Raw genomic sequence first — 19,048 nt, forward strand, 5'->3', positions numbered from 1 at the left:
AAGAGCACCATGTTCAGTACGTCAGCCGCAGACTGACATGTAGAAAAGCGTTAAGCGCTTTAGACAAAGAGCGCGCGTTTGGTTTAGGCGGCACAGATGTTGTCGGGTTACCAGAGCTACTTGAACGGCGCAAAGTTCATATTTGAGACTGACCATCGTCTCAAACATGATTATGACAGTTTTGTCCCCCCAAAAATGGTCGCTTGCTTAGACGGAGCCCTGCTCTCCAAAAACAATTTCTGGATGCGTTTCAGGAAGGGAAAACCGCACGGAAATGCTGATGGATTCAGCCGATTGTTGTAGACAGGAGTACTTGGTAGGACCACCTACTGTGTGTGGGTTTTTGATTTTAACCTTGGTCCAAGCAGTCCGTCTTTGGCGATTTCAAAGGGGATATTTTGCGCTTTCTCGGCACCAAAATTACGCCAAAATTCAGTCATGTTTTAGTAAACATTTGTTGTCATTGTGGGAAGCCTGGTGGGTCTTTGGCAAATTCCGAGCGCTTGCTTGTGGGTCAGTGCCCTGTCTCGTGGAACAGTCCACTGATGCCATTCTTTGTTGAATGTTCGAGCTTGGATGCCATTTCTGGAAACCAGCCCTTCCACCCGACTCCGGCCTCATCTCTTCCTGCCCAGCGGTCGTGAACGCTGGCCATTCGAGATTTTTCGGGCCGCGGACGAGCTGTTAAGAGTGGACAACGAGACCTGGCGCCGGCAGCAGAAGCATAGACGACGACGGACGGGGGTTGTTGCTCTCCAAATCACCGAACCTCCGAACCGATCGAAGGACGCTGTCTCCCACGGGCCTGGGAGAAATTACTGTCAAACGAGTGTCGTCGTTAGGCAACGATGTGGCGAGAACTTGGGACAGCAGCAGCAACGCTGGAAGCAGAGATGCACATGAAGCACGGCGGACAGCGGTATACGTTGGCCGAGTCGGCCTTCGGCTCACCGAACGGGATGATGCTACGCAAGGTCACGCTGAGCGAGGCTGCTAATTGAAAGAAGCTGTGTCGAAGGGGTCTCGTGCTTCGGCCATCCGGCGGGGGAGTTCGAGAAGGTTAAACCACCTGCGAGGAGACTGCGGGATTCTGCTTTCCCACGGAGGCAACGCACAGAACACTTGCGGCAGTGGTCAAGGTGACGCATCTGTGTTTGATGACTGTCTTCCCCTTCTCATCCCCCGAGCTGTGAGAGAGCGAGAGAGCTTCAGCACCGCCCCGTGCCGTGGGTGGTACCGCCAGCGTCATCAATGGCCCATCCGATTGGACAACGTTATTCGAACTAAGTTCCCCAGTCAGGGATCTGGGGAACGCGAACCGTATTTAACGGGATGCTGTTGTGTGATCGGAGGATTCGGCATTGCATTGCATTCGATTCTCATCTGTAAATATGTAGAATAAACCCTTCTGTACAGTTTCCTCGATAGCGCAGTCCGACATCGTCATTCGGAGCCGGTACCTGCGAGGCTAAACGAGTTAGTCATCTATAGGACCCCTCCGTTCTCAACAGCATGGTGACATAGATCTACCAGGTTCCAGATCTATGCTTCAAATTCCGGAGCTTAATTAACATCCAAGTGTCGTTAAGGTGGAGAAATTATTTCAGCAGAACACTCACAGGACTAATTCAACCAGCAGCTAATAACAACCTCAATTCAACTCTCACTGCCACAATGCTGATGATGCCATATGACATTGGCATAGAGTGAAGGAATCCTTTCCTATATATATAAAAAAAAGCCAAATTTACCCCCAAATTTCAACACAAACTGATGAAATACAGCAGAGAGCATGGTAGCACTTTTTCAACCATGCTGCATTTGGTATTGTGGAATTAACATGCAAGCTTTGTTGTTGGCATCCACTGTGAAATGAGGATTGTTTGCACGTTCATGCGTGTGGTTCAGTGAATTAAAGCTACTCACTGCACCACCTCCCATTTTCTTCTCGGCCATGTAGACTGCTTTGCCACATCGTGGACAGATGTCGGTGCCGCCCCAGCGGGGTTGTTTTTGGGTCACGGGCTTTACTGTGCCATTCTGCGGTGCAACATGTGCTTGGGCTGTTGCTGGAATGTTGCTGCAAGGCAAGCAAAGTAATTTGCCAAATTATCTCTGCTAAGAATAAGCTACACGAATAAAACAAGCAGAAGGGATGCAAACACAGTGAAGAACACATGATGATTCTGAATTCATTTTTGTAATTATGTACCAACTCACCCAGCTCTCCACTCTACTAAGAATAAGCGCGAGCATGACAGCATCAGCATGAGCATGAAAGCGTGATTGTGACAAAGAAATTTTATTGCGTTAATGAGACATAACTGCTATGCACAAACTACAGCTACCACAACTGTGTTAGCTCATTTGCCCTGTGAATTGAGCTCCAATTCCGCAGAACAACACTCAGAACCTCGTAAGTCCAGCTTTTCCAACTTTCAGAATCCGGAAGAGGCGAGGGGGTGTACAATGAAGATCTGCTGCCAACTATGCATCCATTAGATAAATTTATTCCTCTGTAAATATACTACAGTCAGATGATACTCGGAATGATATCACCACTAAAAGACAAGTGCCAAATCACAGATGCTAGACTTGGCAAACAGAAGTGCGGGAATAAGTGTGTACTTAAACACTGAGGCAACCCTTGGAAACCAGCCTTGACAGAAACAAAAAAGGCCGCCCACCCATTTCGAACAATCGCAACGCGAAAGCACTCAGTGCTTTGTTTGGTCCTTCTATAATGTGTTGCATACAGCACTCTCACACATCATGACATTCTTCCTGTTGCCTTCACAACTCTCAGCGTGAGCACCATCATCTCGTTTCAGCCAACTGTGATGTGCGGGAAAGCCCACTTGCGGAATTTCACATGGGGCTCTCGAAGGGGGGCCGAGGGAGTAGAGGTATCACCGGCAGAGCAAGCATTAAAAAATTCAGCCTATTGTACGAGTTGTTCTAATCCGTACACCTCTGACGTGCGTGTAACAGCAGGCATGTGCCGCGTGTCGACGATAGGAGGAACCTCAAAAATTGGGGGACACTTAAGCTCCGCCTTTAAGGGTACGACGCGACTGCGGTTCCTCTTGCCCACGCAGACACAGACACTGTTTCCTCTTTCATATTCCCGATCATTATGTGAAAAACCATACAGCGTACATATAAAAGCTTTAACCAAGCTGGACAAACGTGTCTGCGTGGCGTAGCGGTAGCATGTCTGACTAGCAACCCGAGGGTCAGGATGGGTCAGGGATATCTGATGAACTAAGGTCACTAGACTATGTGATTCGCTGCTGGCTGGCGCCATCTATTGGGGCCTCTTGTAATCGACAGTCCCAAGTCGTGGCCTCCGCGATAAAGCGCAAGGCCACGCCGAAGTTTACGGGCACGCCGCCGGCGACGCCGGCTTTTCAAGGCCAAAAGATACGACCGCGTAGTTTCGGTTTCTGAGCTTCGCCGCCAGCCCGTGGCTACCGTGGCGACGGCGGCTGTCGGCCATGCAATTCCAAGCAGTCTGAACCCAGCTGTGCGCCGCTTTCGGCCGCAGACTGGCGCGTCGCTAGTTTCTTTTTTTCATTTTAGAAAGAGTCCCGCCGTTCCGACGCCAATGTACATTCCACTCGCTTATGCGCGCGTTGCGCTTCCAAAACGCCGAAACCGCGCGCTCGTCGCAGGCTATTCAGAGCTTGTTCGATGCAGAGTCTTCACATGACTTCATCTCGAATTTTCGATTTTTTGGCATTTTTTTCTTCTTTGGCGGGAAATTTGATCAATGGACAATCGTAAAAAAAAAAGTTAAGGACAACAACATTTGCCTACTATCGTTTTCTAGGGCATCTTTTTCTTATTCGGAGACAATTTTTCTTCAAATTCGTATTCGAAAATTTTAATATTCACACACCCCCTAGTAATAAGGTAGCAGTCAAGCGTAGCTTCTTTGTTTCCGTTAGTTTTTCACTTAAAGTCACTTTAAAACATTTTTTTTTTTTTTCAGGAAAATCAACCCCATAAACCAAACCAACCAAACAAAAAATTCTTTAAATGGTCAGAACACGAAATCTGGCATAGCTCGCAACTGTTTCAAAGGTTTCAGAGAAAAAGTGCCAATTACTTTTGCTCCCAAAATGCACAAGTAACGAGACGGCTGCACTAAATTTCAGAATCCACTCAAACTGTAATCCGAAAGCTGAACCTTGTGATAGCCTCAAATGTGCACAGATTACTATTCTCATCGTCACTTCAATGAAGGCACGCTCAGCGCGTCCCAATCCAACGCAACCCGGATATTAGGGGTCAATGGCTCCCTAACGGCTGACCACTCCAACGGCGGATAACGCGCGTCTATTCAACACCCTGTCGGGGCTCGATCCGAGCGCGCGCGCTCGCGCCAGAAATCCACTTTGCTGTCAGATGCAACGCGGAACTGCGCAGATCGTCGCCACGGCGCCGCAAGTCTTATCGCGCGTGTCTGCCTAATCGCGCGACGTAAAAACGGTTTCCAATGCTTCGCTCCTCTTTTGTCTGACTTCCTCTTCAGCCTGACGAAAAGCCTTTAGAGGCAGCTATCAATTCTTGCACGCCGTGGCAGCAAACGCTGCGGCCGTAATCTTCCGTGAAGACTGGTGCGCTGTGGTTGAAAGCCGACCTCCTGCGGCGCTGACAGGGAAGTAACAACAGCGCTAAATACATGTACTACAGCCTGCGTCTGCCGATCACTCACTCGGTAATTCGTCGACAAGGGTTCGCAGCACAAGGGGCCGCTTTCTTTGCCGACAGGTGTACTATACAGACGACGTTCTAAGGAAGGCGTTGCAACAGCGCTAACTACCACACGTTCGCTTACAGTAAGCGCCGAGTTCGTGCTGAGATGAGCCTATAGCGCATTCCCATTTCCGTTACATGAAAAATCGACTGACTACGGCTAGACATACAGGCATTATGAAGCGAAAAGCTTCACTAGGCTCGTCAACACCGGGTCTGGCGTGCGCCGTGATCAATTTTAGCCACAGCAGCGCATGCGCGAAACCGAGCGACGTCACGCGGAGCGCAGGAGGCCGCTGCTGCCAACGTTGGCTGCTGCCGCAGCCATCGTCGCCGCCGCGCGCTGACTCCGTCGTCTGAGCGTCGCCGCTTCTCCTCCTCGCCACCGTTTTACCCTTCGCCGCCGCCGTCCCAAGAGGAGAAGGTTCTTTCGCAAGGCGTTGCGAGAACGCGTGAGCGGCGGCGGCCATAGAAGAGGCGGCCATCCTCGCCACCGTTTGACCTTTCGCCGCAGCCGTGCGCAGTGCACATTTGAAAGGAGGGGTATATAAGGCGCGCTTGCCCATAGAACAGGCGCAGACACTCGCCATGGAAGGAGAAGAAGCAACAGTCGGACGGCGCAGAAACACCGATCCAGAAGTGGTAGGTTGGGAGTTGGCTGAAAAGCAGCGAGAGCTTTTCGCTTATCTAGGCTTAACCTTAGCTAAGCCACAGCCAATTTCTTTACACAGAGGTAAGCTCCCCCCTGCGTCCAAAAGAGAGCCGTTGGTTGACTGTAACGACATCTAGCTCAGGCGAGGCGCGATCGCAGATGCGCACTGCTACGTACGAGGTGGGCGGTCCGTTCTTGTACTTGTCCCCGGTATCCATGGAGAGGACGCCCGCTCCGCCCCCGTAGCCGTAGCCCTTGGGGCCGAACAGCTTGCCGTAGCAGGAGCGGCAGTAGATGTTGCCCTCGTGCTCGGTCAAGTTGCTGCTGTCCAGGCGGCGGTGACAGTCAGCGTTGGCTGTAAGGTGAGGACGGCGAGGAGAAAGAGAACACGTCTAGTGAGACAGTGAGAAAAGAAAAAAATTTGCTGGCGCATATTTCCTCAGTTTGTAGGAGGACGCCACCGCCTATTCACAGCGTGATTACAGGCAAGCGTTTCCACTTGCACCAGGCGGAATCTAACAGTGGCGAAGGCGTCAGGGCAACTTTCCCGAAGTCTTTATTTTCCAGCACCCATTTACTTCGAAGAGATTTATCGCTCGATCCAACGCTCCGCACCATTCGATTTGCTACCGCAGCAACCAACCAACCGTCACAGCAGACGAGATGGAGCCATAGAGACGGCCTCCGATGCACCCGCCTCGGCTGCTGCGTGCGTGAAATAAACATTTTATATTTCAGATAAACGTTCAAGGAATGGAAGCGTACCTTTTCTTTAGTTTTGTTTCTGAGCAATGCGCCAGCATCATAAATCGAAAGCGAGCGCCTGCTCGACAGGCTACGCATGTACACCCGCATACGCGCCGCGCGAGAGAAAAACAACGCGTGCAAGCTGCATGCTTTCGAGCTCGAAATGGGCGAAATACAGCGCGAAGAGAACAGAAAAGCAGCAGCATCAAGGTCACAGCTGCGAATCGCTACCACGAAGTCCCCCCCCCCCCCCCCTTTTTTTTTCAGCGAGCATATATATACATGCCTGTATCCCTAAGTAGGCCAAGCTTATACACACCCACGTGTATTCATGGCCGGGGCCCGCATCGCGCGCTAAACGCGGTTCACAAATGTTCCGCCTCACGGCGCACATCGTCACCACGCGGCTGGAATCGGCGCGCGAGAGAGTTCACTGGAGTGTGCCTCGAAAGAGCTTTAGCTACTTTTTTTTTCTTCTCGCGCTCCTCAAAACTCGCGACAAACCTAAAGCTGGAACCGCATGGCGCGTTTTTTGGGCGCGATTGCCGCGCGGATGGTGGGACGCGCGCGTTATTCTGACGCGTGCCCAGCATAATCCAACATGAAATCGCGCCGCCGCGTGGTTCTACAGCTGGAACCGCATGGAGCGTTTTTCGCGAGCGAGAAACGCGACGCGCGGCAAACGCCCGCGTTGCCGCCGACGCGGTAGCACCCGCACGAGAAAAATGAAGCAGCGCTGTCGCGCCGCGTTTTTCGGGTGGCCAGACCACACAACTGCCAACGATGGTTGGTTGGTTTATGTGGTTTAACGTCCCAAAGCGACTAAGGCTATGAGAGACGCCGTAGTGGAGGGCTCCGGAAATTTCGACCACCTGGGGTTCTTTAACGTGCACTGACATCGCACAGTACACGGGCCTCGAATTTGAGAAAAATGAAGCAGCGCTGTCGCGCCGCGTTTTTTCGGGTTGCCAGACCACACAACTGCCAACGAGGTGAATTATCTGTTACCGCATATATAATATGCCCTTTAAATTACAGGACACTACAATAAAAACAATCTTCGTGTAATAATACCTCGTTAAAGATTGTTTTGTGCATGTTGGCCGAACACTATGCGCGAACGAACACGATGCGTGAATGCACGTGGCTCTTTGGACGTGCTCAACAGTAAAGCCAGCTCCTCCGAGGAAAGAGCAAAGTTTCCCCAAAAAGGTACCGCCGAGATGCGCGGAGAGCAGAGGCATCTGTTGGCAGACCGAAAAACCAAAATGACATGTGCCTGCACGCTGATTGGTGGACGCCGGCCGTGACGTCAGTGGACGCGCAGCGCGAGGCGTTTTTTTCTACAAGCGTAGAACCACACCGCGGCGCGATTTCGTGCTGGATTATGCTGGGCACGCGTCAAAATGACGCGCGCGTCCCACCATCCGCGCGGCATTCGCGCCCAAAAACGCGCCATGCGGTTCCAGCTTACGCTTGTAGAAAAAAACGCCTCGCGCTGCGCGTCCACTGACGTCACGGCCAGCGTCCACCAATCAGCGTGCAGGCAGGTGTCATTTTGGTTTTTCGGTTTGCCAACAGATGGCTCTGCTCTCCGCGCATCTCGGCGGCACCTTTTGGGGGGAACTTTGCTCTTTCCTCTGAGGAGCTGGCTGTACTGTTGAGCACGTCCACAGAGCCACGTGCATTCACGCATCGTGTTCGTTCGCGCGTAGTGTTCGGCCAACATGTACAAGACAACCTTTAACGAGGTATAATTACATGAAGATTGTTTTTATTGTAGTGTCCTGTAAATTAAAGGGCATATTATGTATGCGGTAACAGAAAATTCACCTCGTTGGCAGTTGTGTGGTCTGGCAACCCGAAAAAACGCGGCGCGACAGTACAGTGCACTGTAGCGACAGCGCCGCTTCATTTTTCTCGTACGGGTGCTCGCGCGTCGGCGGCAACGCGGGCGTTTGCCGCGCGTCGCGTTTTTCGCTCGCGAAAAACGCTCCATGCGGTTCCAGCTTAACGCGAGCGAGAAGACGTGTACATTTCAAGGAACACGCGCGAGCTCAATTTACTCGAGGCGTCCGTTCGCTCATGAAGAAATTACGCGAATATCACAGCTCCAACGTGCGCGCTCCTCGCATGTATACACACGTCCGTACGTACTACTATAGATCGGTGCATCTTCGAGGAAACAGCGTACGCGCCGAACGCGTTATTCGTGCGCGCTCAGTGAAGCGGTGCAGACACTATATAGCAGCAGGGAAGGGGCAGGAAACTGAACAAGTTTGCAGTGATACATCTAAGATGAACGCACAAAAGACGATACCCAGTTCGTAAACACTATACCTTCGTTCTGCAGTAGGGAGCGTCGTGTTTCAAAGCAAGCGCCGGCGCGCGCTGTGACAAAAACTTCGTTAGACAGTCTAGATGGATAGACATACAACTTTTATTTAACAGAAAAGAGATTGTCTTCTCTGCTAAGCCTGAACTGGTCCACTAGGTAGTCCCATTTCTGAGACGACCTCCATGGCCTATTCCACCAGGTCTTGTTGTGCTTCTTTGTCTTGTAGTAGGCGTTCCGAGGACTGCAGTCTACAAACAGCCTATGAAGAGCCAATGGAGATCCTATAGGAAGCCTATCGACAGCCTACGGAGAGCCCGTGGGCAACCTACAAACAGCCTATAGGAACAGACTATCGACAGCCTATACGGACTGTATGCGGAAATTTCTAAGATATCTTGAACTGGACGCCCGGCCAAGGCCTTTTCCTTCTTTGCCGCATGCTGACAACATTCGTGGAATGCACTCAAACTCTATGAAAAATCTGTCTACGCTTCCACGTCAGCCAGTCAATGATGTGAGCACAGAACGCCAGATCTGGATCGCCTGAAACACGCCGCAGCGCAGCGACACCATATAGGCGATTAAGAGAGTCGGCAATGTGCGACCATTTTCCAGGGTTTTACGACGGGTACAAGCAGGAGCAGGCTCTCTCCCAGCAGCGAACATATGTGGCAGGCCATGTCTCTGAAGTACAGTCAGGGACAAAAGTCTCCGGACCACGTGTTCCTCTAACGAAGCCGATAGCTCTGCTATTAGTCGGCGGCTGGAGACCACACTTGTGGAGGTAAAAGTTAAATTTTTGTTCTTTCATCTCCACAAGTGCGGTCTCCAGCCGCTGTCTGATAGTAGAGCTATAAGCTTCGTTCGAGGAACACGTGGTCCGGAGACTTTTGTCCCCGACTGTACATACTTGGGTTAATCAGTGGTAGCGCTGATAATAAGTTTCGTGTAGTAGTTTGTTTGTTTTTTAGCAGAAAAATTTGCGTTTCATAGCAAAATTTCAGCGGGCTGTTGGGGACGGAGGGGCCCTTGAGTTGGGTGGGTCGTTCAGGTACACAGGTGCCGGCTCTGAGGGACGATGTCGAACTCCATTAAGGAGGAAACTGTGCAGAAGGTTTATTTTACATATTTACAGCCGAGATGGGAGTGCTCTGGTCACCAAAAAACATCCCGTTAAATAGGGTTCGTGTTCCCCAGATCCCTGACTATAAGCAATAAAGTTCGAAGAACGATGTCCAATCGGATGGGCAGTTGAGGACACTGGTGGTACCACCCACGGCAGGGGGCGGTGCTGGGCTCTCTCGCAGCTCGGGGGATGGGAAGGGGTAGAGACAGAGTCATCAAACATTGATGGGTCACTTTGATCACTGCGGCAAGTCTTCTGCTCGTTGCCTCCCATCAGGTGAACGAACGTCCTCGTACTCCCCCGCCGGATGTCCAAAGCACGAGACCTCTGTCGAGGACGCAGCCGTCTTTCAATTAGCAGCAACAACTTGACCTTGCGCAGCCCCACCCCGTCGTCCGGCGACCCGAGGGTAGACTCGGCCACTGGACGCCGTCGCCGCTGCTTCCGCCGCTGCCGTCGCCGCTACTTCCGCCGCTGCCGTCGCCGCCGCTTCCGCCGCTGCCGTCGCCGCCGCTTCCGCCGCTGCCGTCGCCGCTACTTCCGCCGCTGCCGTCGCCGCTACTTCCGCCGCTGCCGTCGCCGCTACTTCCGCCGCTGCCGTCGCCGCCGCTTCCGCCGCTGCCGTCGCCGCTGCTTCCGCCGCTGCCGTCGCCGCTACTTCCGCCGCTGCCGTCGCCGCTACTTCCGCCGCTGCCGTCGCCGCTACTTCCGCCGCTGCCGTCGCCGCTACTTCCGCCGCTGCCGTCGCCGCCACTTCCGCCGCTGCCGTCGCCGCTACTTCCGCCGCTGCCGTCGCCGCTACTTCCGCCGCTGCCGTCGCCGCTACTTCCGCCGCTGCCGTCGCCGCCACTTCCGCCGCTGCCGTCGCCGCTACTTCCGCCGCTGCCGTCGCCGCTACTTCCGCCGCTGCCGTCGCCGCTACTTCCGCCGCTGCCGTAGCCAGCCCTCGGCGCATCTTGCTTCACGATGACTGACGTCTGGAAGTAATTCTTCCCAGGCCCGTGTACTCCGATCTTAACAGCGCGCACACACAGAGTTTTAGCAAGATTTTAGCTTTTGGAGCCGGCAAGTTCAGATTCACACATGATCACGGTAAAAAAAAAAAAAATTGCCCGCCCTAAACCAATGTGTTGTCATTATTTTATTTATTTATTTTTATTTATTGATACTGTTAACCCTCGCTTGAGGGTCGTTACAGGGCGGGAATACAAAGCAATGTACAACAGACAAAGTTCATCTCATAACATCTCATAACATCATAACATTATAGCGCTCTTTCAATCAAAAACACCCTAAAATGAGTCAATTAAAAAAAATTTCCTGAATGCTTTAATTTTTATTCACAGTGAGAAATAACCTCGTGTATGAAAAACAATATTCACAAAGTAGAAAAATGACATCCTTGAAAGCTCGATGTCTTGTCTTTTTTTTAATGATTCTAGTTTAGACTGCCACAGACAGAATGAAATCAGAGATCGCTATCAATCGCATTGCTGGGGAAACGGAAAGAGACAGCTCGCAAAACGAACGAGAAGCGCCAGCTGGAGGCTGCAAAGCGGACGGCTCCATCCCTCCTACGTTCCCTCGCAACGCGGCTTTCTCGAAGAGACGTAGCCCGCTCAGCGCTCTCGTGTGAGGCGAATGCACTAAAGCCTGTTACACATGACAGCGAAAATGCTAGCGAATCCTGTCGCCGCGGCGGAAAAACCTGTTTTGAGTTGTCGCTGCGACGAGCGGCGAGGTTTCAACAAGTTGGAAATTTTCGCTGCGACGCGTCGCTCGATCGCTCAGTCGCTTGCATGTGAACCGGCCTTAAGCCGAACGAGCGAAAACGAAACTATACCGCGTAAGTGCGCGCCGGCAACGATATCGAGATGTACCAACGCGGGCTGGCTCCAATCCAGGCTTTCGTTCCCGTCTAGCACTGTCTACTCCCGTATGGTTTAAAAGGCGATTCTAGTAGACGAAAATTCTACACGGTGAAAGCGATCACTGCGAATGCACCGCTGGCTTGCACGCGTGCCGCTTCGACGGCCCCGCTATGTCCCCTGCAAGCCCTGTTTCCGCGCGAGCCGAGCATTGTACACAGAGATCAAAAATGGTATAGTAGCAGTGGCGCCGGTTCACATTCTTCGTGAGCGTGTACACGGCCAACAGCTGCCGGCTGCCTCGTGGCACGACCCAAGTGGAGCTGCACATCCGTTCTCCGATCCACGAGTGCGGCCGCGGCGGCTCTACAGGGTGTTTCACGTAACTTGAACCAAGGATTTTAAAAAAGCGGTAAACCTGAGCCCGCTGAAACCAACGACACATTGTTCGCCATCATGTGGCACTCCTCAGAATATTTTTTATTGCACTTAATTAGTTAATTAACTAAGATGAATTATGCAACCTTTCAAATATTCATTTTAGTGCCAAGACCGTTACGTTAGGTTGTAGAGCAGGTTTATAAACAACCGATCCAGTTTATTGTAGCATCGTATCTCCTATCCACGGTGTCCTTTTTTCCGGCATCTAAAGAAAGCCCGCGAAATATGAAAAAATACCACGTGACTACGCTCGTGCGCTACTACAGTTACGGCCGTCGCGCCGCTGTGGAAAGAAAAGTGCTGACGCACTGGCAAGCCGCTGCTAGGAGTGGCGGCCGTTCACTTCGCTACGGTAAGCGGGCACGCTCTGTTTGCTCGAAACACCGCTGAGAGCGCTGCAATTTGGTAGCGCACGAGCGTAGTCACGTGGTATTTTTTCATATTTCGCGGGCTTTCTTTAGCTGTCGGAAAAAAAGGACCCCGTAGGAGATACGATGCTACAATAAACTGGATCGGTTGTTTTTAAACCTGCTCTACAACCTAACGTAACGGTCTTGGCACTAAAACGGATATTTGAAAATTTGCATAATTCATCTTAGTTAATTAACTAATTAAGCGCAATAAAAATATTTTGAGGAGCGCCACATAATGGCGAACAATGTATCGTTGGTTTCAGTGGGCTGCGGTTTACCGCCTTTTTTTTTTAAATCCTTGGTTCAAGTTACGTGAAACACTCTGTATAATACCCGTCAAATAATTTGTCATCCAAGGCCAAGCACTACCGCGCGTACCGGGTGCTGGCGATCGACCACACGAGGAAAGCGCAGGTTCATTTATGTAACAAGCGCGAGATCGTGCACGTCGAGCTATGTATAGCGAGCGCTCTTTAGAAATGCACCAATTTTTGATCGCTAGGGGAACAGGGAAATCCGCGATTTTTGGATATCCGTTCGACACCTCGAACGCAAGACGCGCGGCTGGGCTCATATCGAACAGCAGATTCTATTCACAAAGTATGCGAAATTATTGGATATTGCCGCACCCATACTTTCTGCGACTCTTCTTTCTCACTCTAGCTAAAGTTTTTCAATTACCTTTTGGCGCAGGTGTGACGCAGAAGTGAGCAAACTTGATTTTGCAGCAACATGTCGCACGATTTGCCATTTAGCGTAGACTGGCGCAATCGGCGCGACAGCTGTGTCACTAGTCTTCAAAGTATACCCCGCACACAAAAACAAGGTCGTGAAAGTACACACAACAAGCGCAAACGCCTTTGTTTTTTTCTGCGCAGTATACTTTGAAGACACATGTCTGACCGACTCGCCCAACAACGCACTATTTTGTACCACTAAATTTTGCATGAATTAAGTAGGGCTCTTAAAAATAAATAGAAATAAAAGTGTCCTGCCCGCACCGTCACAGGCACAACGGGCTTAGTTGGGTTGTATACAGCCAGAACAGCATGTGTAAAAAAAATTATCGTACGTGCTCGTTGCGCAGACGGTTTTTTTAAAGCTTGCGATACAAAGTATGCACCAGCGAGACTGATTTAATATAGACTACAGTCGTGAGAAATATGAAAGGGAACAAAGTCTCAGCACTCATCAATTAATTACTCTATAATTATGTGTAACAAGCACAGCTTATTGTTCTGCTTTCTAACTAGGTTTACTCTTGGCGTAGCAACACCGAAAAGTCATTCTCAAATTTCATGCAGAAATGACCAGAAAATTAGCAATTTAGAGAAAAAAGCTTGTTCACTCTCATACTGCTCCCGAATGTACATAGTCTACATAGTACATGGTCTGGACTGTGCATGGTCTGGACTGTGCATGGTCTGGACTGTGCATGGTCTGGACTGTGCATGGTCTGGACTGTGCATGGTCTGGACTGTACATGGTCTGGACTGTACATGGTCTGGACTGTACATGGTCTGGACTGTACATGGTCTGGACTGTACATGGTCTGGACTGTACATGGTCTGGACTGTACATGGTCTGGACTGTACATGGTCTGGACTGTACATGGTCTGGACTGTACATGGTCTGGGCTGTACATGGTCTGGGCTGTACATGGTCTGGGCTGTACATGGTCTGGACTGTACATGGTCTGGACTGTACATGGTCTGGGCAGTACATGGTCTGGGCAGTACATGGTCTGGGCAGTACATGGTCTGGACTGTACATAGTCTAGTATAATTAATCAATCATTTTCATTTCTGCCTCAAAAAGTGACAGAGGAGCTGCAGAAAAAGCTGTCATAGACAGCTTGACTGAGCCGCAGCCCCTTTATACCGGGCAGCAGTGACAGGCGACGAAAAAAATAACAAAAACAAAATAAAACAATTCAGAGTAAAACACATTACTAACACCATCTTACCTCTAGTTTGTACATATGTGCAATTTACATGGTCATCCAAACATCATTACATAAGTTAAGTATCTTTTAGCAGTACAACAACAAACACAATGAACAAACAATACAAATTAGAGAAAGCAAAAACACCACTTAGTGCAGTTTAAAGAAAAAAAATCATTTTGTAACACAGTCTATGTATAGATAACGCAGCTCACGATGAGTACAGGTAAACAAGTTGAAATTTGCAGATTTGTATGCGTTTAGAAGAGAAGGAAGTCTATATTGCAGGCGCTGTTTACCAGTATTTATGCGTGGTGTAGGCACCAACCAAGTTGGTTGGTTGGTTCGCCTCAAGTCGATATTGGTATAAATCAAAGATTTTGATTATGCCAGTTTCACGAAAGAACGCTTTGCTGGGTGCTCCATAGTCCGCGAATCCCTCTCGTCGAAACATTGGTCAGGGGACTGAGGCTTCCCTCCAACCCCTTGTTCCAAGTCAGTGCACGCAGATGCAGCTACCGTCCTATTACTTCCCGTTGCCACACGGCGACCTTGCGTGGGCCAATGCCCCGCCAACCTCCCTCACGGCAAAGACCCACTTCCATTCAAAACGACGCCAGTATACAGCGTTTGAAGGGCGACGAGCAAAAAACAAAAAGGCATAGAAGAAAAAGATATTTAACACGCGCTTTCATTTCGACCTCGTCCTTCAGGAGCTAATCGCGCCGCTTCGGACGGAATACCAACTAGCCCAAACCACCTCATCGCTTCCCCGCAGCCGCGCCGCGTGCATGCGTAATAGCTCATCCTACGCAGATGCCCGCCCGAACAAGATCGAAATAAGCTATACGCAGCGGCAACCTTGCAAGGCCAGACACACCCGCGTCGTCATTATGCACGGACGGCGAGCAGCAGCAGCACGCGCAGAGATGCCCTCATGCAGTACGCGACGCCTCCGCGAACGGGGCGTGCCGCGGAGAGAGAGAGCGGCGCGCAGACTCACCGCAGGAGAAGCACTTGATGTGCCAGTGCTTCCCGATGGCGATCTTCTCCTCGTTGAAGAAGACGGTCGTGTTGCACCGCGGGCAGATGCCGGGCATGGTGGCTGCTCTGGACTCGGGGGGGCTCCGCCAAACGAGGAAAGGCCTCTGCAGATGCTGCTCACGCCTGCGCAAGGGATGCAACTGTCGTGAGCCGCGGAGTATTTGCGCCAGCATGGTCCACGTGCGGCGCGACAAGCTCAACGATAACAAGAAAAACAAAGAAAATGGCGAGCTATCGCTCTAAGTTGGAGCGGCGTCGACTCCGAATAAAATGACTCACGGGCCTCTCGCCCTCCTTCGGGACGAAGTGAAAGGAGTACTTGTAACAAAGCGTCCATCTCTCACAAGAGGGCACACACCACCATAGGGTGAAGACCTGGACTACACGAGCCCAGATGCAAGGACTGAAATAATGACGCAAGGATGACGGGGCCTATAGCACTGGCCACGAGCATGTACACGTCTAAACAAATGACACATTCGGGTTGGCACGCCGCTGAACACGCAAATGCTCGAATGGATGTCAATGGTATACGAAAGTGGCCACTAAATGACCCGGAGTGGTGACGTCAATGGGTTTCTTGCGACGACAGACGTACTCCTACAACAACGCCGTGAATCACCGAAAAATCTTACCGATGCAGTTGCACCTGTAAAAAAAATGCGCACGCACCTTTCACATTATAATTGTTACAGGATACTTGCGCTGTTAATGAAAGTGTACCCCACTACCTTTAGGGGTAACGTCAATAAATTTTCTCGTGGCAGGAACTCCATACTCCGAAATTCAGCTAGTTCATTTCTCCAGACTGAAAATGAGCGTTTGCGCAGTTCTGCATGAAGTAACCCACTAGATGGAGCTGCAGTCCTTTCAGTGTTTATTTTTTTTTTTTTTATAATGCAAGCACACGGTTCTGTTCTTCAGTATACATTTCGGCTCGTCGTTGCTACGGCTGCAGATTCACAACAACGGGCGAGCTCGGGAGGAGATGGAGAGAAGAACATAGAAGGAGAAGAAAAAGAAGACAGCGTCGACAGACTCGGCTTTGAGGCCAACAACAAACAACACGTCGGCTTCCATGGGATCCCACTCGGGAATTCATTTCTGCGCAGTTTCACCCAGCGCTTCGCGTGTGTACCTTTATCTATCTACTCGGTTCACTAAGCCGAAGGTCATTACCACGCTTCCGGAGGTTTGCCAACACACTATAGTGCGATAGGAATCTCTCCACGGCGACTCACACACAGTCGCTGAATAAAGTGCTTTCTCTGTTACGGCCGGCGGGCCAAGAGCTCCGTCCCGCGCCACTGCTCGCTTCGGCATCTTCTCTGCCGTAATGTATACGCATGCGCGGATATCGGTCCGCAATGGAACACGGTGATCGCCACAGTTTAGAACCCCAGGTGGTCGAAATTTCCGGAGCCCTTCACTATAGCGTCCCTCATAGCCTGAGGGACGTTAAACCCCAATAAACCAAACCAAACAGCTTAGGTCTCAGATTTCCGTGGCAGGTTCGCAAACGCAACGTTATCTGCCTACGCACAACATGCAAAGCGCGCGGCGCAAGTGTCACCCACGCAGTCACGCGGAAGCCAGCGGCCGAGGCTTCCGTCGTTCTCACACACCGCGAACGGCGTAGGAGAATTGCAGACGAACGCGCTACGCGCATACATCAGAGCGCGAGTTACTCAGCGAGGCCTCTCCATTCCGAGCATATATGTATATGTGTAATCAATGTTCTGAGAATCCGAACAGCTCGTGACGCCACCACCAATACATTAGGAGGGCAGAAAGATTAAAGAGAAATAAAAGTACCCTGCCCGCACCGATGCCACTGCACATTCGTTTGGGCGTTTAAAATATTCACAGGGGCAACTAGCTACGTCACGCGTTGGCAATGCGATAGCATTAAAATCCTTGATGCTCACCGGAAGTGGCGTCACCTAAGGTCAGATGAGGTGTCACTTCGCTCCAGCCAATGGGCAAATTTTATAACGGACACTCCGCGCTCCCGATGAGGCTTTTAATGTAGTAGCATTAATAATGTCGCCCAGCCCGCGACGCACCACACAGCAAGGACTATGCAGTGGGCATTCATATGACGTCACCAGCCTCGTTTGAGCGTCACTCTGCAGTGCAGAGGGCGTCGTTTCTGGCTCCGTCGTAAAGCTCAGTTGCCGAGAATTTTTTATTTTTATTTTTTTTTTTGCCGGCCATGTGCGCTCATTTAAGCGCACTTTACAGGACGTTCAGGACGCTCGCTTCCTATCCTTTAATTTTTTTTTGAAGGTATGGTTAGCGTTCCAAGCGATGGTGCGCTATACTCAAAGCTTGCGGAAGCCGCACGCTAACCATTCCCGGCGTCGTGGTCGCTCGTGCTGTGGGTACATGCTACCCAACGGCACCAGCACCCCAAAACGGCGGGCGCTGTGATGTAGGTTAAATATACACCCTGTATACTTGCATATTTGCTGGCTACTGCTGGTGCCGGCCTGCACATGAGCGTGCTCTTTTGTGTCCCGAGACTCCCACGTCGCGAGGCGGGAAAGAAACAAAGTGGCGCCCTTGGATGGGCACAGAGGCGTCGCACACCGCGCCGTTGTTGTGCAAGCCCAAGGATCTCTGCGCTACCACACGCGAACCTTGTGAAGATCATACAGCGCGTTAAATTGAAACCGCAGAGAGGCCGGGCAGAACGGGGAAGGCGGCCCGTGGGCTGCTCCTAGTGCTACACTCACACGCTGGCGTGGTAAAGTGGGACGCCGTAATCATCAAGGCGTTCATGTACAAGCGCACGGAGACCGCGGCGATGTTTCGAGCCGAAGTGGGGGCTCTCTGAAGGGAGAAAATGGATAACGTATAATTGTAAGCGCCTTCCCAAGGGTGCTAGGGAGCTTCTCAACAGGTGAGTATACAGCGTATAAGGTTCTCACGTCCCACAGCCGCGTACAGACGGCAGCACAAGTTTGCGGGATGCGTGTGCTTGGGAATACATGCATTTCAACGCTGCCTCGTATAAGCCAGTCACGTGGTACCGTTGCCTGCGGGTGAAGCGCCCATGCATACTAGCATGCAGGCGGTGGAGGAACTTGCTGCCGTTCCACGACCAGAAAGAGACGTCAAGTGCGATGCCAAGAGGAAAAACCGTACAGTATGCACTGCGAGGGTTCCGCATTACAGTACAATACCGCGTGCAGAAAATGTCAAGTCAATGCGCGTTTTCAGTTGACACACACGGAAACTTTGAGAAAAACAAACACCGCTATATACTGCAATGCAATATCGTCTTAATCTTTGAGGTTCGTTATCACTCCAGCCGGCATATGTGCCCGAAGATATACGGTCGTTCCTCTATAACGAAACGGTTTATAACAAAATAATGGATATAATGAAGGAATTACGATTCCCTTCGAAGCTCGGTCAACACGGGCTATAACGAAGCTACGGCTATAACGAAGTAATCATCGGGCCCCTTCAGCTTCGTTATAACGAGGTTCAACTGTATAACAGACTTCTTCCGGAACTTTCGAGCACGTGGAATGCGCTGAATATTTGTGCGTTACAAACACCGAGTATTTCATTGCTCTCCTCGAGAAATATACTCTGCTGCGGTTTCATGTATTCTCGAAATAATGTGCGTCTAAAAAGTGCGGAAAGTCAAGACACCTGATCAGGCAGGGAAACAATGCATGGTCACGAAAACCTCCAGCAGG

At 50.9% G+C, this 19,048-nt stretch overlaps 1 protein-coding gene across 1 annotated transcript in view; it reads right to left on the minus strand.

Moving 5' to 3' along the window:
- The window catches only part of LOC149372682 (cysteine and glycine-rich protein 1-like), a 74,634-nt gene that overhangs the window by 9,244 nt on the left and 46,342 nt on the right, over window positions 1–19,048 (minus strand). The window contains exons 2-4 of the mRNA XM_089567240.1: window positions 15,295–15,458; window positions 5,591–5,768; window positions 1,927–2,080 (exon numbers count right to left, since the gene is read on the minus strand). Coding sequence (XP_089423366.1) covers window positions 1,927–2,080; window positions 5,591–5,768; window positions 15,295–15,391 — 429 coding nt within the window. The 5' untranslated portion in view covers window positions 15,392–15,458. The remainder of the gene's footprint in view (window positions 1–1,926; window positions 2,081–5,590; window positions 5,769–15,294; window positions 15,459–19,048) is intronic.

Source organism: Amblyomma mixtum, chromosome 1 (genome assembly GCF_055824585.1).
Source record: "Amblyomma mixtum isolate Tamu chromosome 1, ASM5582458v1, whole genome shotgun sequence".
Lineage (NCBI taxonomy): Eukaryota > Metazoa > Arthropoda > Arachnida > Ixodida > Ixodidae > Amblyomma > Amblyomma mixtum.